The 27,247-nt window shown below is 49.1% G+C and overlaps 1 protein-coding gene across 5 annotated transcripts in view; it reads right to left on the bottom strand.

Moving 5' to 3' along the window:
- The window catches only part of DOCK11 (dedicator of cytokinesis 11), a 202,512-nt gene extending 176,936 nt beyond the window's left edge, over positions 1 to 25,576 (bottom strand). For 2 of the 5 annotated variants that reach the window (XM_045470973.1, XM_045470974.1), the window contains exon 1: positions 25,308 to 25,574. In XM_045470973.1, the coding sequence (XP_045326929.1) occupies positions 25,308 to 25,409 (102 nt within the window). In that variant the 5' untranslated portion in view covers positions 25,410 to 25,574. Of the gene's footprint in view, positions 1 to 14,856; positions 15,147 to 25,307 lie in introns of those variants that run through there. The other 3 variants (XM_045470976.1, XM_045470977.1, XM_045470975.1) reach the window with 3 other exon arrangements.
- Positions 25,577 to 27,247: the final 1,671 nt, after the last annotated feature.

Below are 27,247 nucleotides of genomic sequence, written 5' to 3'. Positions count from 1 at the left end.
AATACGATCATTACTCAGATTTTTATCAGTGAGAAAAGGGAGACTGAGCGCGACTGGGTAACTTGACCAAAGGAGTGTTAACAGTCAATGGGGTAGGCCGAATCCTACGATGCCCCCTAAGATTCCTGCCCGCGGTCTACTTGCCCTGTATAAACCCCTCCCCTTGAATGTAAGTGGAACCTGTGAAGATTAGGAGGTGGCACTCCCCTGATTCCATGAGTAATAAATTGACTCGGAGTTGATCAAAAGGGAGATGATCTTAGGTGGGCCTGACCTAATCAGGTGATCCCTAGAAGAGGGACTGGGCCCTTCCTGGCGAGTGAATCACCTGCTGGCTTTTTATTTTTTACTTATTTTTTTATTTTAATTTTTGAGAGAGAGAGAGAGAGAGAGAGAGAGAGAGGGAGAGAGAGTGTGCAAGCAGGGGAGAGGGGCAGAGGGGGAGAATCTCAAGCAGGCCCCGTGCTATGGAGCCCGAGGCGGGGCTCCATCCCACGAGCCTGGGATCATGCGACCTGAGCCGAACTCAAGAGTTGGACGTTCAACCGACAGAGCTGCCCAGGTGCCCCCTCCTGCTGGCTTTTTAAAGAAAATTTTTTAATGTTTTATTTTATTTTTTAAGAGACAGGGAGGGACAGAGCACGAGCAGGGGAGGGGCGGAGAGAGAGGGAGACACAGAACCCGAAGCAGGCTCCGGGCTCCGAGCGCTCAGCACAGAGCCCGACGTGGGGCTCGAACTCGTGGCCTGCGAGATCACGACCTGAGCCGAAGTCGGACACTCAACCCACTGGGCCACCTAGGCGCCCCCCTGCTGGCTTTTTAGAAGCAGAATGCCATGCTAATAAAGGCCCACATGGCTAGGACCTGAAGGCATCCTCTATGAGCTGCCAGCCAGCCCCATTTGCAGCTGACAGCCAGCAAGAAAACAGGACCAGTCAGTCCTACAACCACAAGGAACCGAACTGCGCCAACCTGAAGGAGCTTGGAGAAGGCCCCTGAGCTTCCGGGTGATAACGCCCCTGCCAACACCTGTGGGACTGTGAGGAAAGACTCCAGCTGGGCCCTGCCCGGGTTTCTGACCCAGAGAAACTCTGAAATAAGTTATTTTGAGCTGCTCGCTTTGGGACAAGATGCTGTGCAGCAACAGAAAACTAATACGGTCAGGATTCCAAGCAGCGCCCTTTAACGCTGACGACCAGGCCCTTAACCGCTAGGGGACTCACTGAGGCAGCTTCACCAATCCCTAAGCATTTTTAACTTTTCAAAAAGAACAGGGACTTGGGGCACCTGGGTGGCTCAGTCGGTTAAGCGTCCAACTTCGGCTCAGGTCATGATCTCACGGTTCGTGAGTTCGAGCCCCGCGTCGGGCTCTGTGCTGACAGCTCAGAGCCTGGAGTCTGCTTCAGATTCTGTGTCTCCCTCTCTCTCTCTGACCCTCCCCCGTTCATGCTCTGTCTCTCTCTGTCTCAAAAGTAAATAAACGTTAAAAAAAAATTAAAAAAAAAAAAAAAGAAACAAAAAGAACGGGGACATAAGTTTCGATTGAACAGTAACGGTTATGATCTTTGCCTGTTTTGATGGCCTTCTCAAGTTTCAGACGTGTTTTGATCCTAGTCTCGTGCAGACAGACATTTTTTGATTCATTAAAGAGCTACAAATACAATACGGTATTAGGTAAATTGTGAAAAAAAAAAAACCAAGCAGGACGGAAAACATAAGATTTTATTTACCAGGAACACCTTGTTGGAGCAGGCTCAGCCTTTGTAAGGGCTCCAGGCTGTGGTACTTAACAAATATTTTCCTTTTGACTCCGTGGCGTGATCTACAAGATCTGTCACCTGCTGCCTCCAAGGAGATGACAGCACATTACCTCTTTTAAGAGGGCCCAACTGAAACTTCACTGACCAGAAGAAGCCAGTGAATTTTTTGGCTGGAGTGATATCCATGCAGATAGAATCTCCAGAAATCAAACACTGGTAAAAATCCACTTCAAAAGAATCTCGGGGCGCCCGGGGGGCTCGGTCAGTTGAGCGTCCGACTTTTGATTTCAGCTCAGGCCATGATCCCAGAGTCATGGGATCGAGCCCCACATCGGGCTCCGCACTGAGCATGGAACCTGCTTCGGATTCTCCCTCTCCCTCTGCCCCTCCCCGGCTCACAGGCGGTCGCCCGTGCTCTCTTTCAAAGAAAAACATAAATAACAAATAGAAAAATAAAAAGAATCTGTCTAAAAGCAAGTGAACTGGATGCATCACGCTACTTAGAACTCCAAGTATATGTTGGCCGACCATATACAGGAAGGTTTGATTCTGGCCCTAAGATCATAAACAGAAAAAAGAAAACTAACCCAGTTTTCCAGAGTTTATTGCTTCCTTTTGGAAAAGCTTCTGCTACACATCTGGAAGTGATTTTCTAACACACTAGCTCCAATGAGTCATCTACAATATTAAGCAATGATTCCATAGGGTGAACCCTGATCATATTTTTCCATTAAGTGGCATCCACTGAGGTCAATGAAAGGCAAAGGCTAACCCAGTCTTGGAGAACCGCACCCTCCCCAGCCCCATTTTATATTGTGGAGAACGTGGGTTTTAAGAGGTGCAGGAATGCAATTTATCTCCCAGCACTAATGCAGGACTCCTTCTACTGGTTTCCTTCCACTGGTCATGTACAGAAGATGAATCCAAAGGTTGCTTGGGGCGGGGGGGGAGCAAGCCTAAGTAAAGCTGGCAGGAACACCATTATGAGGCCATGTATAAACACAGAGCAGTCAGAAATGCAGGGGGTCGGGATGGAGGGGGGTGGTGGACTCCCTGGACAAAAGAAGAAGACAATCTATGCTACCCAGAGTTCAGCAGCTCAAGACTCTTCACTTGGCCAGCAAGGATTTCCCCAAGGAACATTCTAGAAAGGACTGCCAATTCACCCCTTGCTCTTTTGGCCACATCCTAATATACCGACTCCAACCATCAACTTTTAACCCATATCATATTGGTTTCCTAATATTTAAAACTTCTAGCATTGATGTTTACAAGTATAATTCCAGTGCATTCCCCAAGTGTCTTCGGACACTTGGACTTCTTTCAGGTTCCAATGAAGGAATGAGTCATGTTCCTCCAGAGGCTAAGGAGCCACTTAGAGAGGCTATTTTAAATCTTTCAGGTGACAAGGGTATTATTTAGTTCCCAGAAACAGTAATTGACTAACTGGCTTCCTCGGGGCTGAAGGAGTTAATGCAACTTCCCAGAGCCATTCTTCTCTTCCAGGCACCAAAACAATTTGATTTTAAGTGGCACAGGAGCTAGAAAAACCTAAACCATTAAATCCTACCTTCCAAAAGATATAAATCAGTGGGTGTTCATTTGCATTACAAAAGGATTCTTTGCCTTGCCAAAGGATCCCAATCAAGTGTATTCAAAAATCAGATTCTCCTAATATATGCTACATGATTTGATTTGCACGTGGGCTTCAGAGCAAACACAGCTGTCCTGAGTCGGATTAGCAGGTACCTTTTCGCCTCGATTTTGGTGCTTCAAGACTCATTTCAGAGATGCGATGCCCTCCGGGGTCACACAGTGTGAGGTCGACCTTAACATTTCTGACTCCTACTCCCCGATTCTAATGATAAAATTGCTTTGCTTTTTACCCAGCACTTTTCATCCGAAGCCTTCAAAGTGTTCAATCCACATTTGCTAGTCTTCATAATTATGCCAAACAAGCTGGCACGAGAGCTGGCAGTGGAAACCTTCCAGAACTACCGGGGATGTGAAGAAAAATATTAGGCCCACTGACAGGCAGAAAACTAAATGGTCCACAGAAACACAAAGGCCTACATTTAAGTTTATTTCTTACAAAACGAAAAATACAAGATTTCGTGAGTCTCACTTTTTAAAAACTAGACCATCTTTTTTTCAAGCAGATTTAGGTTCAAAGCAAAAGGGAGCAGAAAAGTACAGAGAGTTCCGTTCCCATATACGCCCTGCGCGCGCGCGCACACGCGCACGACACACACACGCACACACACACACACACACACACTGCTCTCCCATTACCAACATCCCACACCAGAGAGGTACACTTGTTACCATCCATGACCCTATACTGACCCATCATCATCACCCAAGGTCCACAGTTCAAACCAGGGTTTTAGCAAATACACAACGGCATGCATCTACGTTCAAGTGTCATACAGAACAGTTTCACTGCCTCGAAAATCCTGTGCTCTGCCTATTCATGCCTCCCACCGTCCTACTTTTTTAAGTTATGAAGAAGAAATACTCAAAACCCAGTTTAAATACAACACATCGATGTTTACATATGTTTTATAGGATGACCAGAGTGGGGGCGGGAAGAAGTAATGGGGGAGAAGACCCACGGAGAGAAGGCACGAGAAAGAAATTAACTCGGGGATGTGCGTGCTGGTGGAAGAAGAAAAGCACACTGTACAGAGCGAAAAAAGACCCGGTTCACCAAGCTGCGCACCGTAATCTAATTATCTTAAATGTCAGAGGCAAGACCTTCCATTTCGGAGCTCCTGATTTATCAGTAATTCTCCCATCCATTTGTTCTGAAAGCCACAAGAAGTCTAAGATTATTTTTTAATGAAAGAACAAAGATACGGCATGTGCAAAATCAGGAGCACTGCAACCAGAAATCTCTGCAGCGTCAATGCACGTCGCCTATTAATTAGCTTTACTCGAAATTTAAGTCCCTCTAGTGATTAATATTATTAATGGCAGCAAAGGGGGAGAAAAGTCAAGGTAGGCATTTCTGCCTCTCAAAGTTTATTTTAAAAAATAGGAGGGGCACCTGGGTGGCGCAGTCGGTTAGGCGTCCGACTTCAGCCAGGTCACGATCTCGCGGTCCGTGAGTTCGAGCCCCGCGTCAGGCTCTGGGCTGATGGCTCAGAGCCTGGAGCCTGTTTCCGATTCTGTGTCTCCCTCTCTCTGCCCCTCCCCCGTTCGTGCTCTGTCTCTCTCTGTCCCAAAAATAAAATAAACGTTGAAAAAAAAAAAAAATTAAAAAAAAAAAAAATAGGAAACAGGGGCGCCTGGGTGGCTCAGTCGCTTAAGCATCTGACTCTTGGTGTCAGCTCAGGTCATAATCCCATGGGTCCATGGGATCGAGCCCCACATTGGGCTCTGGGATGACAGCAGGGGAGCCTGCTTGGGATTCTCTCTCTCCTCTTTCTGCCGCTCCCCTGCTCTCTCTCTCAAAATAAATAAACTGAAAAAAATTTTTTAAATAAAAAATAGGAGATCTATAAACAGATCCCATGAGTCACATGTACGTATAGAACACATAAATTCAGCAAGCCTGAAAGGGAAGTATGGAACTTGTCTGGAATTCTACTTTTTCTGATTATAAAACTAATACCTGCTCCATACAAAAGAAATGAACATTTTTTTTAAATTTTTTTTTAATGTTTATTTATTTTTGAGACAGAGAGAGACAGAGCATGAATGGGGGAGGGGCAGAGAGAGAGGGAGACACAGAATCGGAAGCAGGCTCCAGGCTCTGAGCCATCAGCCCAGAGCCCGACGCGGGGCTCGAACTCAGGAACCGTGAGATCGTGACCTGGCTGAAGTCGGATGCTCAACCGAGCCACCCAGGCGCCCCGAAATGAACATTTTCAACACAGAAAACAAATCAAGAATAAAACGGACTCATGGTCCCACCATCCAGAAATATGTACCGTTAATATTATAGATACACATGCACACTTATAAATATACACACTCTCTCACGCCCACCTTGAGAATGCTTTCTTTGAATATAATATTTATTTAGTGCTTGTGATGTTCCAGACGTTTTTCTACGTGCTTTATTGTGTTATTTTACTCAGTCCTTACAACCACCTTGTGAGGTCAGAACTATCGCTGCCTCCATTCTACAGATGAGGAAGCAGAGGCACAGAGTGACGAAGCAACTAACTGCACACGTGTCGCGTAATGCTCTATTTTACAAAAATACGATCATGCTTTTTCACCACCTCGGCGTTTTTCCACGTCAGTAATAAATACAGATGTCGCCTTAATGACCGCATGGCTTGCCGGTGTTTTAGATGTACCTTGGCCCAACCCTTTACTCTTGAACACTTGGGGTGTTTCAATTTGGGGGCGGGTTGTTGGTTTCGCTATTAGGACCCACGGCGGTTGTTATCATTATTTCCACTTGACTAACAAGCACAAGAAATCTCCACAAAGTTCAATCGTGTGCCCAAGGCAACGCAGATGGTCAGAGGAATTGCTGGGCCCTTCCGGCACTCTTGACTACCGTGCATTAGCTCTCTTCACTCTCTGCCAGCTCCTTATGGCACTTACATTCTAATGGACAGAAGTGGTCAACAACTATAGTTATGGGACAGAAGGAAATCAATTCCCTCTAAAACCAAAGAACTAGTGTGGTAGGATGGAGAAATGCCCCCCCACCCACCCCAAGATCTGCCCCCATCCCAATCCCTGGAACCCGCAGATGTCAAAGGGGGCCTTACACAAGTGATTGAGTCAAGGCTCTTGAGGTGAGTTGATCATTCCGGATTACCGGGGTGGACCCTAAAAGCCATCACCAGTGACTTTTTTTTTGTTTGTTTGTTTAGTGTTTATTTCCGAAAGAGACAGAGTGTGAGCAGGGGAGGGGCAGAGAGAGAGAGGGAGACACAGAATCCGAAGCAGGTTCCAGGCTCTGAGCTGTCAGCACACAGCCAGCCCAACGCGGGCTCGAACTCACGAACTACCAGATCATGACCCAAGCCGAAGTCAGACGCTTAACCGACTGAGCCACCCAGGCGCCCCACAGATGACCTTAGAAGAAAGAGGCAAAGGGAGATGTGACACAACTGAAGAGAATGCAGTGTGATCACACGGGCAGAGGCTGCAGTGATGGAGCCACAAGCCAAGGAAAGCCAGCAGCTCCCAGAGCTGGCAGAGACCAGGAACCGACCCTTCCCTAAATTCTGCAGGGGGAATGCGGCCCAGTGATACAGATTTTGGACTTCTGCCCTTCTGAATTACAAGAAAATAAACGTGTTGTCTTAAGCCACCCGGTCTGGGGTAACTTGTTCCGGCGCCACAGGAAATCAATACAACTAGTAGCAGGCGAGAAGTCTGCAGAAGGAACAATTTGCTCCAAATGGGGGAGGGGGGCTGAGTGTGTGGTGGGGGGAGATGGCCATCGGACCTAAACCCTGCAGGACAGATAGGAGTCCCTTGAGCAGTGAAGGGGCTGGAAGGGCAGTCCAGGAAGAGGAATCAGCGTGCACAAAGGCATGGAGGTGAGAAAGGGGGGCAGTGCGTTTGGGGAGCAGCAAGGGTCCGGCATGGCCAATGTTCAGACCGTAGTCGACGGGATGCGGTGGGAGAAGAGAATTCAAAGGTGGGATGGGCCCCCACTGGTGCACAGGAAGGGGCGTGAAGGCCCACTAGGAAATCTAGGTGCTTGTTTATAGTAACGTGGAGCCAAAGCAGACAGAGTTAGCATTTTTCTGGGTTTGAGGATTTTGTGATTCTCTTCCCTCACGCTCTCCGGAGCGGCGGCAGAATGGTGGTCAGTTTCTAGCTATTTCGAGACAATAGCGGTTTTTGCTTACTGTCAAAATGAATCCACTCTGACGTGTTATACCACCGGGGACATGTGGACGAAATCCTGCTTAGATGATTTCTCCGGGGAGGGGCCAAGAAATATGGCGATGGGATAAGACTTCCTCGATTCCACCCGCTGTCGACTGGAAGGATGTTCCTGCTCCCCAAGGCACCCACTCTGAAATGTACCAGGTTGCGCTGAAATACACGTGGCCTCTACCTAATAATTACCCCAACCGAGCAGAATCCTCCATTAAGTTAAGCTACAGGGACTTTGTCCTGTGGAAGGTTTCACTTTTGGAAGCTCTACTGAGCCAAAGGCCACCCTTTCCCAGCTCAACTCAGCAGAAAAAATAAAAAATACAAAAAACAATAACAACAAAGTGATGCAAACTGGGCTCTGTATCTATAACTACACCATTTCTGGGTTTGTTTTTTTTAATTGTAGTATTTCCTAAACCCTCCACTTCTTTTAGTTGGAACTAAACCCAAAGCCAGGACATTTTCGGGGACACCCTGGCCAGATGTGTAGCTCCACGACACGTCCTTGGCATCCAAGGCCATTGGATTTCCAGAAAAGGCACCCAGCCATCACTAGCTCAGGCCTCTGGAATTTTCCACCCTTGGCTAAAGAAAAGGTTAAAAAAAATAAACATGGCTCTGTCCCACGGAGAGCACTTTGTGGCCAAACACGGAGGAGAAGAGGAAGGAAGAGGTGAGAAACAGATGAGAAAGGGAGAGTGGAAGCGTGGCCACCATGGAATGAGGTTCCCCACAGCATGGTGGAAGGGGGCAGCAAAGGGCCGGCTGTGGGACGGCTCTGGAGCTGCGGCTGGACCAGGGAGCCAGACCCATGCACTTTACCGGAAAGGCGGCAGGGCATCCTCCACCCCCTGTACCTTGCCCTAAGATTTAATCCCTTAACAAGAAATCATTGGAAACAGATCCTCTGCTTCGGTTCAAGCAACTGTTCTAAAAGCATTTCCCGTGAGATTTTAGCATGACCTGAGGCAGGCAGGCAAGTATCTATCTTTTCTCTCGGCTAAGGCAGTTATCTTCCACAGCTCAGCATGCCTTTCTCTCGGTCTCTGTCTCTCCAGCTCCCTCTCCGGCAACATGCTTGGTTTCTGGCTCCTTCTAGTATACACCAGAGTCCCAGATGTTCCAGAGTGCTAAGGCATCGGCTGTGTCACGAAGCTCACTGATCGAATGCACACTGAGGTTCAGGTGAGGGCCAGTAAAACAAAGGAAAACCCCTGAAGCAGAAAGTAGTAAATCAGTAAAATAATACGAAACAAAATAAAAGAAGCCAGGCTGAAGGGAAAAGGGCCTTTCATTTGGAGAAAACACCAATTTCTAAAGAAGATTTAAACAGAACTACCGTTTGATACTCTTCCATATTTTACAGATTGGTATAGAAGTATATGGAACACATTAGAAAAAACAATTTAAGATCATGCTACCGAGAACATCTGAATGTTTTCATTGAGACGGCTGATAAGGAAAATTAGAATTGTTTTCCTACTAAGGGGGGCGGGGAATGTAACTAGAGAAAGTAAGGACGGTTAACACATATTTTGTCTCTACAGATTTTTAAACAAAATCGGCGTTGGGGGGGGGGGGCTGTTTCCCCAACCTTTTACATCCTTTTCAAAGGACTACAGCCAAGTCAGTTAGCCAAGGGCCTGAAAAAAGGCCAGGCCTCAGAGAAATATAGCCGTGGCCAATTAGAATTGATGTAAAAATAGAAAATGCAACCCCCATGTGTGATAGAGTGCTTCTTCAGAGCAGCAAATCTCTCTGCCACCAGCTCCTCACGGATATTCTACCTGCCGGTGTGAGAAGGGTCACTGCAAACGCCATCAGCCAGTGAGTTTTTGTGGCGTATCTCTAAGATGGCAGCGACTAGATTCGGTGAAGAGAGGAAGTTTCGATTTATCTCTCAGTTGAAATCATCACGAAACCAGAAGGAAACCAGAGAGATTTTCCAGTCCTCTCTGTTTCTCCAATCATGTGTTTTAGAAACCCATTTCTGGAAAAGGGTCCTGCCATTACCTTGGATATGCAGGCAGGCCATGCCTGGTCTAGCTTGACCTTCAGGAGGAGTGAAGTGTCTCTCACACAGGACACATGAGAAGTGTCTCGGGGGTGGTCAGCCAAAGAGTTATTCTCTGTGATTGAAATCATCTCTTTCTCTTTTACACACACACACACACACACACACACACACACACACACACCTCACTACTCTTTTCTTTAGCTGGGGGTGGAAAATTCCATAGGCCTAAGCTGGCTAAGTGCCTAAGTGTCTGGCCAGCCTGTATCCTGAAACACCTCAAGTCTGAGAGCGGTGCCCACTTACAAGAACTCCAGACTGAGGGAGTTTTGTGTGGGAAAAAAATTTTTTTTAATTATGAAGAATTTAAGAAAACATCCAAATTGAAATCGCAGACGGCAGACCTGTATTGCTTTCTTTCAGCCAAAATTCTCAAAAGGGATTGTACTTCCTCATTTGAATTCTGCGAAGACGTCTGCCACCTGGCTCACAGTTTACCAATCTAGCAGATCTCTGTTCCTCCTCCGCCATTTCAAGGATCCCTGTTCTCCACATGGATCCTCAACCTCCAGCAAGACCCGTGGGGTAGGCAGAATAATGGCTTCCCAAAGAGGTCCAACATCCTAATCCTTGGAACGCACGTCTTTGTCACTTTACATGGCAAAGGGGACTTTGCAGACGTGATGAAGGATTTTGAGCTGGGGAAGCCATCTTGGATTATCCAGGCAGGACCCACGTAATCATAAGGGTGCTTCTAAGTGAGAGAGGGAGGCGGGAGAGTCAGAATCAGAGAAGGAGAGGCCAGAGTGACAGGATGTCAAAAAGACTCGACCAGCCATTGCCGGCCGAAAGATGGAGGAAGGGGCCATGAGCCAAAGAACGCAGGCAGCCTCTAGAAGCTAGAAAAGGCCAGGTAATGGATTCTCCCCTAGAGCCTCCAGACGAAGTGAAGCCTTGCTGACTTTCTGATTATAGGACTTCTGACCTCCAGAACTGTGAGAATAAACTCGCGTTTTGAGCCACTACATTTGTGGCAATTTGTCACAGCAGCCATAGGAAATGAAGACGGCCGTGCGTCTAGTCCAAACGTCGGCAGGGCCACTGGCTGGGCCGCCTCATCCTGGACACTCTGCCTCTCCTCAATTCTCTAAGCAGACACTCAGCCCTTTAGTCCACTGGTCCCACCGTGCTCAGCTCAAGCTGTTTTAGGGTCACAGGGAAGGGAGGGCAGTCCTCCCCAGGACCAGCAGGAAGACCAGAACTCACTTCTAGAGCAACTGGGCAACTGGCTGGAAAGCCAAGGCAGGGGCTCGGATACAGGGGATGGGGTAAGTCAAGGACACCATGACTGGGACAGTGACATAAAGAGGACAAGGAAGAAGACAAAACCCAGTGACCAGGAAATGAGTTTTAAATACAGGGCAGAAGCGGGGCGCCTAGGTGGCTCAGTCGGTTGAGCGTTGGACTTCAGCTCCGGTAATTACCTCGCGGTTCATGGACTCGAGCCCCGCGTGGGGCTCTGTGCTGACAGCTCAGAGCCTGGAGCCTGCTTTGGATTCTGTGTCTCCGTCTCTCTCTTCCCCTCCCCCATTCACACTCTGTCTCTCTCTCTCAAAAACATTAAAAAAATTTTTTAACTAGAAAGAAAGAAAGAAAGAAAGAAAGCAAGCAAGCAGAAGCAGCAGCCCGTAGGAGTTGAGGCCTATCCAGAACCTGAAGTCTGGATTTGAGACTCCTCTGATGTCCCCTGCTTAGGCCCAGGCTGGTCTGAGCCTGGGACGGTGCTGAGCCAGCAGTGGACAGCAGAGCAGGAGTCAGGAGGAAAGGAAGGAGGGAGGGAGAGAGGAAGGAGGGAGGGAGAGAGGAAGGAGGGAGGGAGAGAGGAAGGAGGGAGGGAGAGAGGGAGGGAGGCAGGGAGAGAGGGCCAGGCTTCAGTTGCAGAACCAAAGTGAGGAGCCTTACGGAATTCTCTGCTGGCTCTCCTGGTGGGCATTCTGCCAGAATGTTCATTTGCAAGCGGGAAGACAGAAGCAAAATTCCTCCAGAGGCAGTCACGGCAGTCACTGGTAGTGGACAGTGGAGAAGCTCTTCTCCCGTGGGGTCAGCTTAGCGAGGAGAGCCTTCTCTGCTCCACAAGCCATAGAGCATCATGGAAACACTCTTCTGGACAGAGGGAGAGCGATTGGACCCTAGGAGCTTTTTTTCTTTTTTTTTTAAGATTTATTTTGAGAGAGAGCATGTATGTGATGGGGGAAGGGGCAGAGAGAGGAGAGAGAATCCCAAGCAGGCTCTGTGCCATCAGTGCAGAGCCCGACCTGGGGCTTGATCCCATGAACCGTGAGATCATGACCTGAGCCTAAATCAAGAGCAGGACGGACGCTTAACGAACTGAACCACCCAGGCGCCCCACCCCCCCCCCACCCCCTCCCCACCACCCAGGAGCTTTTAATAATGATGCAGTTCAATTTTTGCAACAGTTGATTCAGCGCCCTCCGGGACTGAAGTTACTTCTTGGTGGTTAAGTTAGGCACTTTACAAGGTGGTATTCCCTCCTTCAGGTCTCTAGGAAACCATTTAACGCAGCGAAGCATTAGAAACTTGTTAACCTACGAAAAGAAACTGGTTATGCCAATAGCACTCTTCCATGGACACAAGGAGCATGGACACCGGGTCCTGCAAGGCGTAAAAAGCTGGCCGTTTCGCAAGTGGGAGAACTAAGCTACTAATATCAAAGGCATGGAGAGACATACATATGTTATTTTTGGGCAGCGCTAACCCGTGCAAAAAAAAAAAAAATCATAAAACAGTTTCATGAATATGATCCCAGGTACCTCTGCAGAGCCAGTGTTCTGGAGATTTTTTTTTTTCCATATAGTTATTCAAATAGCAAAGAACGGAAGAACGGCCAATTGCAAACGGTTCTCAAAATCCTTAGGCTTACTTTGGCAAGGAAAAATCTATACGGAGCTTGCCCACATTTTTCAATCACAACCCCACCCCTCTTTTTCTGTTTTTGTCCTCACCTCCTCCTTTCCCACTACAGAGACCTAAGCTCGCTCAGAAACAAACACTGCTTCCCAGGAGAAGGAGATCAGCACCTAAACCACACAAAAAGAGCTTCCACAGCCTGATTTATGGGAGAATCCAGCCCAGAAGCTAGTGCTTCCTTACCTGATTACACCAAAGGAGTCAAGACACCTGGAGTTCATTACCTGTTCTGTCATTTACTCCATAGGGACTGCCTGGGGCGCCTGGTGGGGGGACTCAGTCGGTTAAGCCTCCGACTTTGGCTCTGGTCACGATCTCGTGGTTCATGCGTTCGAGCCCCGCGTGGGGCTCGCTCCTGTCTGGGAAGAGCCCACTTCAGACTCTCTGGCCCCTCCCTTTCTGCCCCTCCCCCGCTGTCCCCCCTCTCTCTCCAAAATAAATAAAACATCAAAAAATACATATTTAAATACGGACGGCCTACAGCCTGTCTCCCTTTCCCCCACTTACACAACAGGGGTGGCCAAACTGTGGTGTATGTTTAATAGTGACCTGTAAGAACATGCGAAGTCATCGGCATGAGAACATTTTGAACTCTTGGTAAGCCTGGGGCTGTTAAAATACGAGGTCTCGGCATCCATCGGCTAGAAAGCATTATCATACAAATGCGTTTTCCCCGGCCTCCCGACACACTTCACTGAAAGACTTCAAATAAAGATGTTCTGTCTCAGAGGCACTTCTTAGAATATTCCAACATTTCTCAGCAGCTTGAATCATATACGATCCGACAGAAGCTGTCAAGAAACGCAAAAATACAACTTCCCACGAACGGGCAATGAAAAAAAAGGTGAAGCACAATTGCAGGAAATCATTAAGAGCAAATTTAGGCCTGATTGTTCGAGGTCGCGCACAGACAATAGATAAACCACATGTCACTGGAACAGCTGCCGTCTTTTCCATCCCATCGACTGTGCTGGAACCTGCGCGCACCATTCCTAATAGAACTTACCCTGCTACCACGAAACCAAAGTAGCTGAATACAAAGTACATTCATTTCTTTTCAAGTTTTTATTTATTCAAGGAATCTCGACACCCAACACAGGGCTTGAATTCATGACCCCGAGATTGGGAGTTGCATGCTCTTCCGACTGAGTCAGCCAGGCGCCCCTGAAGTACATTAATTTCTTAAGAGACATTGAGGCTTTAACATGTTTCCACTAAAATACACGTATCCAAAATAGATCTTTAAAAAGGCTCTTAAATTCCAATTTTGGGGCACCCGGGTGGCTCAGTCGGTTGAGCATCTGACCGGCTCAGGTCATGATCTCGCGGTTTGCGGGTTCAAGCCCCACATCGGGCTTTGCTGACAGCTCAGAGCCTGGAGCCTGCTTCAGACTCTGTGTCTCCCTCTCTCTCTGTCCCTTCGCTGCTCACGCTGTCTCTACCTCTCAGAATACATATTTTAAAAAAATCAAATTTCAATATTCACTTATGTTTTTAAAAAAACGGACATTAAGGGGCACCTGGGTGGCGCAGTCGGTTAAGCGTCCGACTTCAGCCAGGTCACGATCTCGCGGTCCGTGAGTTCGAGCCCCGCGTCAGGCTCTGGGCTGATGGCTCAGAGCCTGGAGCCTGTTTCCGATTCTGTGTCTCCCTCTGTCTCTGCACCTCCCCCGTTCATGCTCTGTCTCTCTCTGTCCCAAAAATAAATAAACGTTGAAAAAAAAATTTAAAAAAAAATGGACATTAAAAACTAAATTAATTAAAAGTTAACAAATTTAAAAAGTGAAGATTAATGAGTGAAAGGGGTGTCAATAAAGTATTGAGAGGGAAAGGAAAGAGCACTGAAGTTCTCTTTTTCCATACAGAGCTCAACTCTCCTCTCCCCATCCGTCTGCGTAAACCACTCTGAACGCACTGTCATAAAGGTCTGTGCTTCTCCCAAAGCCCTCACACACAAGTTCCAGAGTTCCCCAGAGGGGAGCACCATCTCCCCAGGCACAGGCCGGGGTGCTCCTCCCTACTAGACGACTAGCCCTCCTACTCACTCATCAGACTAGTCTAGTCTGAAGGCAAGAATTGCCAAACACCCAGAGCCCCCGCTCACATCCACTGGGCTCTTCAATACGACCAAATCCAACTGGGAACAGATATTGCCAAGAATCTAATGGAGAGAGGTCTACCAGTTTACCGTTCCAGGAGGGGGAGGAGTCTCGGCTGAGCCATGCAGCTTACCTTTGGGGGCATCATTTGGAGCAAGGAACTTAAAAAAAAAACAAAAGCCAGGGTCCACGCTTCCCATCTGCCGGTTTACTTTTGTCCGGTGACCTGTGATACACAAAAGCCTTGTTGCCCCCCCTAAAGCCTGGGAATATTAATGAGAGCCAAAAGCACTGGGCAGAGCCACGGGCCAAGCCCTGCTCTAAACGCTTCGTAAGTGACGACTCCTTTAAGCCTTTCAACAAGCCCACCAGAGGGGTCATCAAGCGGCGAGAAAGCTAAGTAACTGACCCAAGATCACCCAGCTGGTAAGCAGCTGAGCTGAACTCTGAACCTGGGCAGTGTCCTCCCACATCCCACTCGTAATCATTGTGCTCTGACAAGCCCTGGGTTCCAGGCAATGGAGCTCAATGAGACTGGCCCCTTGCTCCAGCGACTGCTCTGACAGCTTCCAGGGTGGAGCCTTGCACGAATCAAAAAGGCTGATAAGGGGCGCCTGGGTGGCGCAGTCGGTTGAGCGTCCGACTTCAGCCAGGTCACGATCTCGCAGTCCGTGAGTTCGAGCCCCGCGTCGGGCTCTGGGCTGATGGCTCAGAGCCTGGGGCCTGTTTCCGATTCTGTGTCTCCCTCTCTCTCTGCCCCTCCCCCGTTCATGCTCTGTCTCTCTCTGTCCCAAAAATAAATAAACGTTGAAAAAAAAAAAAATTAAAAAAAAAAAAAAAGGCTGATAAAAGCAGCAGGCCGATGTCCCCCACGAACCCCTCTGCCCGCCCAGCAAAGGCTGAAGGAAACCAAGAGATCTACATCCCAAAGAGATGTGCATCATAAAATTACCGTTGGATTTACAGAAAAGGGGAAACCGCTCTAGCTCCTTCTCCCTCCCGTGGTTTCTGGCCTTCCTTTCTGTGTTAAAAAAAACAAACAAAAAAACTAACAACTTTTCAACATGCCCTACTAATAATGATTCTGTATCTCGGAAGAAAGTAACACCCAGGTAGGTAAATGACTCCTTTGAACTGAATTCCCACAAACAAGCAAGGGGGTTTCCTGACGTGGAGTACTAAGGGTCTGGGAAGGTAGCAAGCATTCCTTCCAGCCCTTGGAGGTCAAGTAAAAGAGTGCCAAGGTGAGTTATTACACTTGTGCGCTACACAGGAATTTCTGAAAGTTAAACGTTACCATTGACTTTCCCCGATCCCGTAAGAAAATAAAAGGCTTCTGTAGTCAAATCAACATGGCAAGGGCCACAGAGATGAACAGTGTTCATTAGCAAAGGCCTATTTAACATTGTTGAACCCGGAAAGGGCCAAACTCTAGAAAAACATGAAGGATCACAAAAAAAAGGACGTGGGGCGGGGAAGGCAGCGAAGTCACTAGAACTGAACACCAAAGGCAGAATCTCTAGCCTGCTGCCAACTTCTGCCTTCTCAATTTAGGTTATTTGCATACATCTAATCTCCCTTCCGGGTCTGTGAGTCCCTTTAGGGCAGGAAACATCCCAGGCAGCCCCTCATCCCCACGACTCAAACCCCCCCCCCCCCCCCCCCCGAGAGGGGGAGCCGCCCAGGGGGTGACCTAATTTCCCATCTCTGTTCTAACTGGAAGTCTGGGGCTGGCCTCCAGACCATTCCTCCACGCCCTGCCCCCCCACTTCCCTAATCACCCCCAAAGGTGCAAACCTCTTTAATCAGCTAATCTTGCCTACAATCTCATCTCAACCCGGGCTCTTCCTCCCCTTCCTGATCCCATTTGGAACACTTCCCTGCCCTCAAGAACCCTAGTCTTCGGGCACCCGGCTGGCTCGGTCGGGAGAGCATGCAACTCTTGATCTCGGGGTTGTAAGTTCGAGCCCCGTGTTGGGCATAGAGCTTAAACATAAATAAAAAAAAAAAAAAAAAAAAAAAAGGCCTAGCCTTTTGCCAAAACACAACGCTACATGCTCAGCCATGTAGCGTTCTCTCCACGTTAAACCTGACTCAACTGAAATCTGGTTTTGTCCTGACAGCCCTCTCAGGACGACGTTGCTCATTTTCTTTGCCCTTCCCCTACCACCAAACACGCTTTTTCCCCACTTCGGCCACGCTGAACAACCTCAGCACCATCTGGTCTCCACCTCCTCTCCTCTTATCCTCCCCCTTCAAGAAAAATCCCCAAATCCTGTTGATTCTATCACTGAAACATTTCTTACAGCCTCTCCCTTATCTCCATTCTCACTGCCTCAGGTAAGCCTTTCTTATCTTTTTCCGGAACTATGTAACTATATTTTAACTAGTTACCTGGCCTCCAGTCACCTGACACCTTGTCCATCCCACATACCGCTGCCAATATATTTCCCACATCCCAGGCAACATGTGAGGCACTGGGAACAGAGATGAATACACAGCCCCTGACTTCCTGGCTAGGATCCAGAAAGGGTAAGAAACACTTCCCCCTCCCCCATCTGTGACAGACTCTTCTAGAATACCTTTGTTTCCAACAGATCTTTTTAATTTGTTTTTTTTTTTTAATTTTTGAGAAGACAGAGGATGAGTGGGGGGGGGGGAGGGGCAGAGAGAGAGGGAGACACAGAATCGGAAACAGGCTCCAGGCTCCGAGCCATCAGCCCAGAGCCCGACGCGGGGCTCGAACTCACAGACCGCGAGATCGTGACCTGGCTGAAGTCGGACGCTTAACCGACTGCGCCACCCAGGCGCCCCCCCTTTTTTTTTTTTTTTTAATTTTTTTTCAACGTGGCGCCCCCTTTTCTAAACCTTTACGAACCACTTAGACATGAGACGCTTTCCACATGCTACCTTCTTTGATGTTCATGAGAACGACACAAGGTGGGTACAACTATCTATCCCCATTTCACAGATAAGGAAAACAAGATCTGGTTACTTGCCTCTGATCTTGATCTGGTCACAAGCAGGTGACAGAAGCCAGATTCAAGCCCAGGTCTGACTCTTGAGACTGGGCTCTTGCCTCCCACATTTTAAGGAGGACAATGACATGTTGGACAAGAGCCCACAGGATGACCAGGCTGGCGAAGAATCTCGAGACCAAGTCACGTGAGCAACAGAGGAAAAGAAATGAAGTCTCTTTGGCTTTGGTGAAGAGTGAATTTAAAAATGACATGGTGGGGGCGCCTGGGTGGCGCAGTCGGTTAAGCGTCCGACTTCAGCCAGGTCACGATCTCGCGGTCTGTGAGTTCGAGCCCCGCGTCAGGCTCTGGGCTGATGGCTCAGAGCCTGGAGCCTGTTTCGGATTCTGTGTCTCCCTCTCTCTCTGCCCCTCCCCCGTTCATGCTCTGTCTCTCTCTCTGTCCCAAAAATAAATAAACATTGAAAAAAAAAAAAAAATTTAAAAAAAAAAAAATAAAAAAATAAAAATGACATGGTGGATGTCCCCAAATATTTGAAGGGTTGTCATGTGAAAGAGGAAGCAAACATAGCCTGTACAGCTCCAAACAGCAGGGGAAGGCCTGGCCGCGGTGGAACTTAGAGTAAATTTCAGCTCAAAGAGCCTTTTCTAATGTACCCCTCTCTAACAGGGAGGGAGTTAGTTTAAGGAGTAGCTAAGTCCTCATTTGTCAGGGGTACTCGCAGGGGCCAGGAGTCTAGAGCAGCGTTTCTGTGCACATCAGAATCACCTTGGGTAGTTGGTAAAAGTACAGATGTCTGGCCCCACCCCAGACTTATCGAAACAGAATCTTGGGGTTGAGACCGTTATTGCAAGACTTACAAACAAGGAAATAAGTCTGTAAGAAGGTTCACTCAAATCCTCAAAAGAAGAAATACGAATGGCTAATCAACGTTTGAAAAGCTGTTCAAGAGTAACTAAAGAAATACAAATTAGGACAGTGATGTACCATTTACCTCCTATCGGACTGCAAAGATTAAAAAATATTAATAACCAGTGTTGGCACGGGGGAGAGGGGAAATGAACACCGGCATTTTCTGACATAAGAGTAAATGGCGACAACGTTCTGCAGAGCAATTTAACAGCACGGTCCAGGGGCACCTGGGTGGCTCAGACGGTTGAGCGTCCGACTTCATCTCAGGCCATGATCTCACGGTTCGTGAGTCCGAGCCCTGCATCGGGCTCTGTGCTGCCAGCTCAGAGCCTGGAGCCTGCTTCAGAGTCTGTGTCCTCTCTCTCTCTAACCCTCCCCCCTCCTCGCTCTCCAAAATAGATAATAAACATTTTATTTTATTTTATTTTTAATCTTTACTTACTGTTGAGAGAGAGACAGAGTGTGAGCAGGGGAGGAGCAGAGAGAGAGGGAGACACAGACTCTCTGAAGCGGGCTCCAGGCCCCAAGCTGTCAGCATAGAGCTGTCAGCACAGAGCCCGACGCGGGGCTCGAACCCACGAACCGTGAGATCATGACCTGAGCCGAAGTCGGATGCTCAACTGACTGAGCCACCCAGGAGCCTCAATAAACATTTTAAAAATTTTAAAAAAAGTATGTTCCAGAGGACTTTCCTTTTTCTTTTAATTAATTTTTACCTTCCAGTATAATTAACAGAGTGTAATATTCGTTTCATACGTACAATATAGTGACTTAACAATTCTATACATTACTCAGTGCCCTTCACAATACATGTACTCTTGACCCCTTTCACCTGTTTCATCCTTCCCCCCTACTCACCTCCCCTCTGGCAACCACCAGTTTGTTTTCAGAGGGCTTTCTATTTACTATTTTTAAGAAACTTATTTCTTTTGAGTGACAGAGAGAAAGTGCGCGGGGGTTGGGTGGGGGTTCGGGGAGAGGGAGAATCTTAAGCAGGTGCCATACCCAGCACGGAGCCCGAAGCGGGGCTCGATCCCACATCCGTGAGATCATGACCTGAGCTGAAATCAAGAGTCTGCCGCTTAACCGACTGAGCCACTTGGGCACCCCTCCCGGAGGGTTTTTTAATACCAAAAATGTGTCTAATGTTTGAGCAAGCAATTCCAACTCTGGAAATTTCTCCTAAAGGGACAATCTAGCAAGTTTGAAAATGCCTGCCCAAAGATGTTCCCCAGTGAATGTTTACACCAATGCTGTCCAAAAGAACTTTCTGCAGTGATGGAAAGGTTCCACGTCTGAGCAGTCTTATGTGGTGGCCACCAGCCACATGCGACTACTATGCATTTGAACTGTGGCAAGTGCAATTTAAGAGCTAATTTTGGAAGTTAATTTATTTATTTATTTTTTTAACGTTTATTTATTTTTGAGACAGAGGGAGACAGAGCATGAACGGGGGAGGGTCAGAGAGAGAGAGGGAGACACAGAATCCGAAACAGGCTCCAGGCTCCGAGCTGTCAGCACAGAGCCCGACGCGGGGCTTGAACTCACAAACCGCGAGATCATGACCTGAACCGAAGTCGGACGCCCAACCAACTGAGCCACCCAGGCGCCCCTAAATGTAAATGTAAATAGTCACAGGTGGCCAGTAGCCACTGTAGGGTACAACTCCCGTTTGTAACACCACAAAATGAGAAATGATCAAAACATAACACAATGAAGGATGATTACCTACGATACACTCATAGGGGAATTTTTGGCAATCTTTAAACATGACTATGTAGATATATATCGACTGAAGCGAAGAAATAAATGTCCACAAATAGTAATAAGCAAAAAAAAATTATTTTAAAGTTTGTATGATATTTTTTCATGTTTTCGTATATACATGCTTTCGTATATACGGAAGGCTTTTGACATGCATATGCTAGAATTTTAACAGTTCCTCTGAGTAATGAGAGGATTATTCTCGTCTGCTTTTCTAACTTTTCTACAACAAATATGAATTTACTGTGTCACAAAGCAATAAACAGTTTTTAAAAAAGAAGGCTTAACAATGATCAGAATAGGAAAGGAATCAATCCAGGGATCTGTTTCACATGTTTGTCTCAGCCCAGCACTGACAGTAAGGAGCCTACTTGGGAATCTATCTCTCCCTCCCTCCCTCCCTCTCTCTCTCTCTCTCTCCCTCCCTCCCCAACCCCCCCCCCCCCCCCCCCCCCCCCCGCTTGCACTCTTGGTCTCAAAATAAATAAAACTTAAAAAACAAACAAAAACAAAAACTAACGCAACCGGCTTTATTCCACTGTGTTAAGTTGTTTGGTCCTATATTAAGTACGTTCCACAGATTCTCCTGGGAAGAGAGAGCAGGAAGGCCGATTCGTTTCCAGGCCTTCCCTAAATGCGAACCTAACACACATTCCAAGCCAAGGTGGCTGCGTGCGGTGGGTAGGGGGAGTCAACAGCTGCGGACGCTCTTCAGTAATTCTCAGCTTTTGGAGAGTTTTCCTCTACTAGAGTTATTATATATGAAATCTAGCTGGTGCCGGCCAGGGAAATATCCTGCCTCAAGCGGCTACACCCCGTAATATCTAGCAACTCTTTCCAGATCCTTCTCCGCACAAGGAATTGAGGGTCAGTTCCCCAGCAGTAGGCCAACAGTATTTAAACACCTACCAGGTGCCTTTCCCAGGCTGACACAGGGACTCCTCTTAAGGGCAGCCAGAATACAACAGGTTTAACAAATGCCTGTTTCCACCACCCCACCCCACCCCCGCCCCCACTCCCGCTAGCACAAATAGCTATAGCCCCAAATGTAACAGAAACAGCGTTAAAACTCTGCATTTTAAACGTGTACGTAAACACTTCTCCCTTAATCACAGACACTCTCAGGTTATAATACTCCTCCCCAAGTCCCTCCTGGGAAATCTCTGCCAGTGGTTAATTCTGTTATTATCCCTTTCCCCAGGTTAAAACTGACCTTCATATAAACGTCAAACTTACAGGAAAATGCAGCAACTAAAACAGTCTCTTTCTCTGTCTGCTTCACCGTTAATAGAGTCACGGAAGCACTAATAACGGAATGAAAGTTTGAATCCACGACTACACGCTCTGTATAGCCCAGGCCTTCCGAATTTTTCAAACAGTGAGCAAAAACTGAATGATGTTAGCACAAGCCAACAAGGGCGAAACTGTGTTTAAAAAAAAAAAAAAAAAAAGCAAAAAACACCTGAACAGGAAATACTGTATGTATGCTGTATATTTGTTCAGTTTGGAGGGTTTTCCAAGTTCTGGAGAGAGATCGCCAGAGGAAAGTGCGATGTGCTATGGGAATGGCTCCGTAGTGAAATCCTAGGAGCAGAGACGTGATTCCTTTCCTTGCACTTCGCTTTATCGTGCTTCGCTGATGCTGCATTTTTGACACATGGAAGATCTATTGCAAACCTGCATCAAGCAAGTCTACGGGCACCATTTTTCCAAAAGCACGTGCTCACTTCTTATCCGTGTCGCCTTTCGGTCACTTCCTGCAATATTTCAAACGTCTCCATTATCGTCTATTTGCTATGGTGATCTGTGATCAGGGATTACAACTCCCTGTAAGCTCAGATGAAGGCCAGCAATTTTTTTTTTTTTTTTTTTTACCACGGAAGTATTTTTTTAATTAAGGTACGTACATTGTTTTTTAGACACAGTGCTATTGCGCGCTTAACAGACTACAGTATGGTGTCGACATAACCTTCATACGCACTGGGAAACCAACAATTTCACTCACCTCGCTTTATTGCGCTAGTCCCTCTCCCGCAATGATCTAGAACAGAACCAGCACTACCCGTGAGGGATTTCTGTGTGTGACGCCACACTGAAGCCCTAACGCGAATGTCGGGGGTTTATAGCAGCAAGTGTAAATCCTACTTCAGCTGTCCCTAATAAACACGTTGGGGCTTAAAGCAGAAAAGAATCAGAAGTTATGGCGGCAGCTGCAACGCAGTCCACTTGTGCTCCAGCCACCCGTGGCCTTACTAACATTGGTCAATGGCTCTTTGTGTCAGAAAAGCAGGGGCCAGGAAAGAGCCGGTTAGGAAAGTCCACTCCCTTTAAGGCTGTTTCCTTAGGTCCTCATTGACTGGACTGCTTAGAAACAGCATTCACCAAGGTGCTACGGATAATCCAAAACTGATCCGTGTACATACTCTGGGCGACAGACGCATACGAAGACCCAACCCCGGGCTGGAACTGATTAAAAAAACGAATGAAGAAACTGGCAGTGACATTCACTTATAATTATGGGGGCACCTCACACTATGACTTGAACGTAGAGGCTCAAAAGATAGTCACTGATTTAGATTCCTAGAATCTGTCCCCCCACCGCCGCGTCCTGACTCCCCAAATCTCAGCATGGATCACAAACCAGAGTAGGAAATAAATATCGTTCCTGTGCCTTGCCTGGTAAACATCTGTGGACTCAGTCCCAAGTAAACCAGGCTGGCAGCAGCTCCCAGAAGGATCTGCTCCCACTAACAGTCTTTCCAGCTTTGTCACAGAGCCAATGGTTAGGAAGGGACAGCTGCACCTGTGCCACACAAAATTCTTTTTTTTTTTTTTTTAAGGCTTATTTATTTTTTGAGAGAGAAAGAGTGCATGCAAGCTGGGGAGGGGCAGAGAGAGAGAGAGAGGGAGACAGGATCCGAAGCTGGCTCTGGGCTGACAGCGGAGAGCCTGATGCGGGGCTCGAACTCACGAACCGCGAGATCATGCCCTGAGCCCCACAAAATTCTTTTTAAAACCTAAAAGCCGGGGCAAGAATGCTAACTTTAACGTTTTGCTGCTGAGGGTGGCAGGTCAAATGCTGGTCAAATCCTAGTAGAGGTGTGTGGAGACCCATTTACTCTCTTGAGACCATCTGTCCACATCACAGGATCCCTTCACACCCTGCAGCAGGGGGCCAGCTACCTTGCTCAAGCATGGTTTTCTTTCTTCCCCATTTTAGGAAAGCGTTTCCTGTGCTAGGCAGATTGAATCACTTGTTTAACAATCACCCAAGATGAGAGCCCTGGTATAAATGCCCTGCACACAGCTTGCCTTCCTCTCTAAACTGGCTGTGATGACAATCGAGGTTCCAATGTGACCCCAACGGGACCTCATTCTAAAATCAGTGAGACACACAACAAGCCAAGTCCATTAAAACAACATTAAAGGTCTGGTTTTAGATCTGCTAAACAGCAGGATTAAACTTTCAAGGGTCCAGCCACGATAGAGAGATTTCTTTAAAGTCACTTGGCTTTGCACAGTTGTAGCTATTAGGGATCAGATCTTTATCTCAAAGGTACATATTTTACCTTTGATCCTCCTCCAGAACTCCCACTAATGTCAACTTTCTCCACTGTTGGGATCAAGCCCCTGGCCTCCCTTTAATGTTGGCTTTATCGCAGATTCTACAAGATCAACAGAAAAATTACAAGGAAAAGCTGTGAAGTTCCCTTCCAATGATAAGTTGTTTTAACAAAAAAAGCCCACACTGAAATGCTGAAATTTAAACACAGCAGATGAGACGCTTAAGGTAGAGGGAAAGGAGACCAAAAAAAAAAAATAATAATAATAATAATTTACAACAAAAACCCGAAGTAACCAAACAAACACTAATTAACCGGTATGATGGCTTATTTAAGGGTTTGCTCTCTAGCCCAGGAAATTGGCAACGAGTGTCTTCAAAACAGAAGGGACAAGTGCCCGTTAGCACCCGTCCGCTTTCCTCCGGAGCCAGACAATCCGAGCTAGGCAATCCAGATGAGGCTGAGGGTGCAATGGAGGGCTCCCAAGGGGTCGACACGCTTTCAAATCCCCATCCCCCAGCCCTGCCGGCTCAGAGGCACCCCCAGCCGTGAGCGGTGGGGCTCTGACCCCCAGGTCCGCCATCCCTGGACCGGCACACACCATCTTCCCTCAAACCCACGGCCCCATCCATCTCCTTGCCTCCGGAGCGCTCCTGGGTCACCCTCGCCCAGTGGCGACCGACCCCGCGCGCACTCGCCCCGGAACCCCGTTGTTTGCAATTCTCCCCCTCCGCGGCAGCAGCAGCACCCCTTCGACACCCATCACCACCCTCTCCCCCGTGGCGGGAGGAAGTCGCTCTGCTTCCTCTGTTCTCACCGCCCGCCCGAGCTTGGGAGCCCGGGGCTTTTTGGGTGGGGTTCTTTTTTGTGTACACGATGTGTGCGTGTGTGTGCGCGCGTGTGTGTGTGCAAAACGCTCATCGCATCCTTCCGCCGCGGCTGCCTCAGGTGCCCGCAGGAGGGAATCGGGATCCCGTCTCCCCCCGGTCCCCGGCTCTTTGTGCCGGCTGCAGGGCGGCGCGAGGTCCGCACCCTAGCTCACACCCCCTCCCCCGCTCGGGCCCCGGTTCCGAGCGCGCCCGCCTGCCGCGCAGCCGTCCGAGCCCCGGATCGCCCGTCGGCGCCCGGCCGGGCGCACGCCTCCGCGGCGCCGGGCGGCCGCCGCGCTGTCAGCGGGCGCCGGGGACTCAGACCCCGGCCGGCGGCGGCTGGTGCGCAAACTTACTGAAGCGGAGCCGGAGAGCGAGGCGCGCGGGGCGCAGCGGGCAGCCGCCGCGAGCGCCGCTGCAGTCCCCGCGCGCGAAAAGCCACCCCGTCTCTCGCCCCGGAGCGCGTCCCCCGGGGCGCCCGATGCCCCGGCCACTCACCAGCACTACGGAGCCCCGCACGGCCTCCGACACGCTCTGCCGGAGCTCAGCCGCCGTGCCGGGCTTGCTGAGCCGCTTGGTGAATTTGCGCACTTCGGCCATGGCAGCGGCGGGCAGGTCGCGGCGGGCGTACTCACTGCCCCGGGCCGGGGCGGCCGCGGCCGCTGCTGCTTCTTCTGTTTACCCGCCGGCCGACGGGCCACATCGCAGCTCGGCGGCGGCGCGGCTCCCGCGGCTCCTCCCTCCCGGCCGCGGCTCCTCCTTCGTTCCCTCCTTCCCTCCCCGGCTCGCCCGCGCGCTCCGCGTCCTGCCCCACGGCGGGGCCGCTCCCTCCCCTGGAGAGCCCGAGCTCGCTCGCGACCGGCCCCAGGAGGAGGGTGTGTCCGGCGAGGAAGGGTGTGTGCCGGGGGAGGGAGAGCTGGAGGGGGGGGGGCGAGGGTCACGAGGGAAGAGGGGGGAAGTGGCAGCCGCTCGGGCTCCGCCCGCAGCTGAGGTTGCTGGTGCAGCCGCATCCGGGAGAGGAGATCTGGCTGCTTCATGTTCCGTGTGTGTGTGTGTGTGTGTGTGTGTGTGCGCGCGCGGGGGGGGGGGGGGGTGTAACGAAATATCTCCAAGTGTGGGGTGTGTGCTACCCCACTGCTCCTTTCCCGCCCCAGAGGTTGCAGTGCCTGCAGGAGAGCGGGGGAGACTCTGGCGTCCCCCCACCCCGCAAGCCCCCAGGGCCGAGGCGGCGCGGGGCTGGGAAACAACGTGGAGCGGACGCCTATTGTGTGCCGCGCCGGGGAGGGGTCGCGCCCGAGGCGGAGGAGGGAGAGCGGTTTTCTGGCCGGAGCTGCTCGCCTGGGTTCCCCCACCCCCCCCACACACACCGTTTTCTTACCCGGGCGGTCCCGCCCGTGGGGCCGACCCGGGGAGGGAGCAGGCTTCGGAGAGTGGAAATTTGCAGTGGCTGAACCCACTCCCCCACCCCCCACCCCCACCGGGGCGGGCGGGACCCGAGTGGCGGGGGCTGAGCCTGTGGCAGGTTGTCTGGTTTGGCAGTGACTGTGTGCTGGCGGTGGGGTGGGGTTGGTATTGGGAAGGCCGTTGCCCGGAGTCTGGGGGACCTACCGGTCTTCTAGAAGCTTTCACACGTGCGTGCGTGCGCAGCTATCCCCTCTCCATTGCCCACTCCTTTCCTTATCCTATTCACCTTCCAAGAAATTATTTTCCGAGAATCAAAGAATGTCTTGTAACTAGATGCAAACGAACATGCTTAAGACAGAAATAAGGATGGGAATCTTGAAGTACTGAGGACCCTGTAAAAGCTTCCCCAAGTGAAAATTGAGAGGCCCTGCTGATCATGGCAATTTTCCGTCTGGTTACTTCATTTGTCCAGAGTTTGAAACCGACCAACGCTTACTGAAGACCCTTGCAGCCTTTCTGAGAAGGTTCCTATCACTGCCATGGGGCATTTTCTGCACTTCGGAGATCACAGTGACCCCTACGTAAAGGACTTTGTTATGAAAACAAGGACACGGATGGTGGTTTCTGTGAACCCAGAAAAGGCCAAGTCTCTTCGCAGCAAATCTATTTTAGCAGCCATCACATTCACCCCAATAAAGCACACAGGGAGAGTGGGAGAGGGCCTGATATCTGCAAGTCCTGTAAAGGTGACTGTATCACCAGTCTGGGCTTTGCACAGTGTGTATATAAAATTTGTTCACTGTTGGGGCTCCTGGGTGGCTCAGTCAGTTAAGCCTCTGACTCTTGGTTTCAGCTCAGGTCACGATCTCCCGGTGTCATGAGTTCGAGCCCCTCCCCCGTTGGCACTGTCTCTCAAAATAAATAAACAAACGTTAAAAAAAATGTTTAAAAAATAAAATAACATTTGTTCACTGTTGAGTGTAGGTAGATCAATCACGGATTCATGCCCTACATTCCATGAATGCCTGCGTGGC

This window comes from Leopardus geoffroyi, chromosome X (genome assembly GCF_018350155.1).
Source record: "Leopardus geoffroyi isolate Oge1 chromosome X, O.geoffroyi_Oge1_pat1.0, whole genome shotgun sequence".
Classification (NCBI taxonomy): Eukaryota; Metazoa; Chordata; class Mammalia; order Carnivora; family Felidae; genus Leopardus; species Leopardus geoffroyi.
This window is presented reverse-complemented; position numbering and strand designations above follow the sequence as displayed.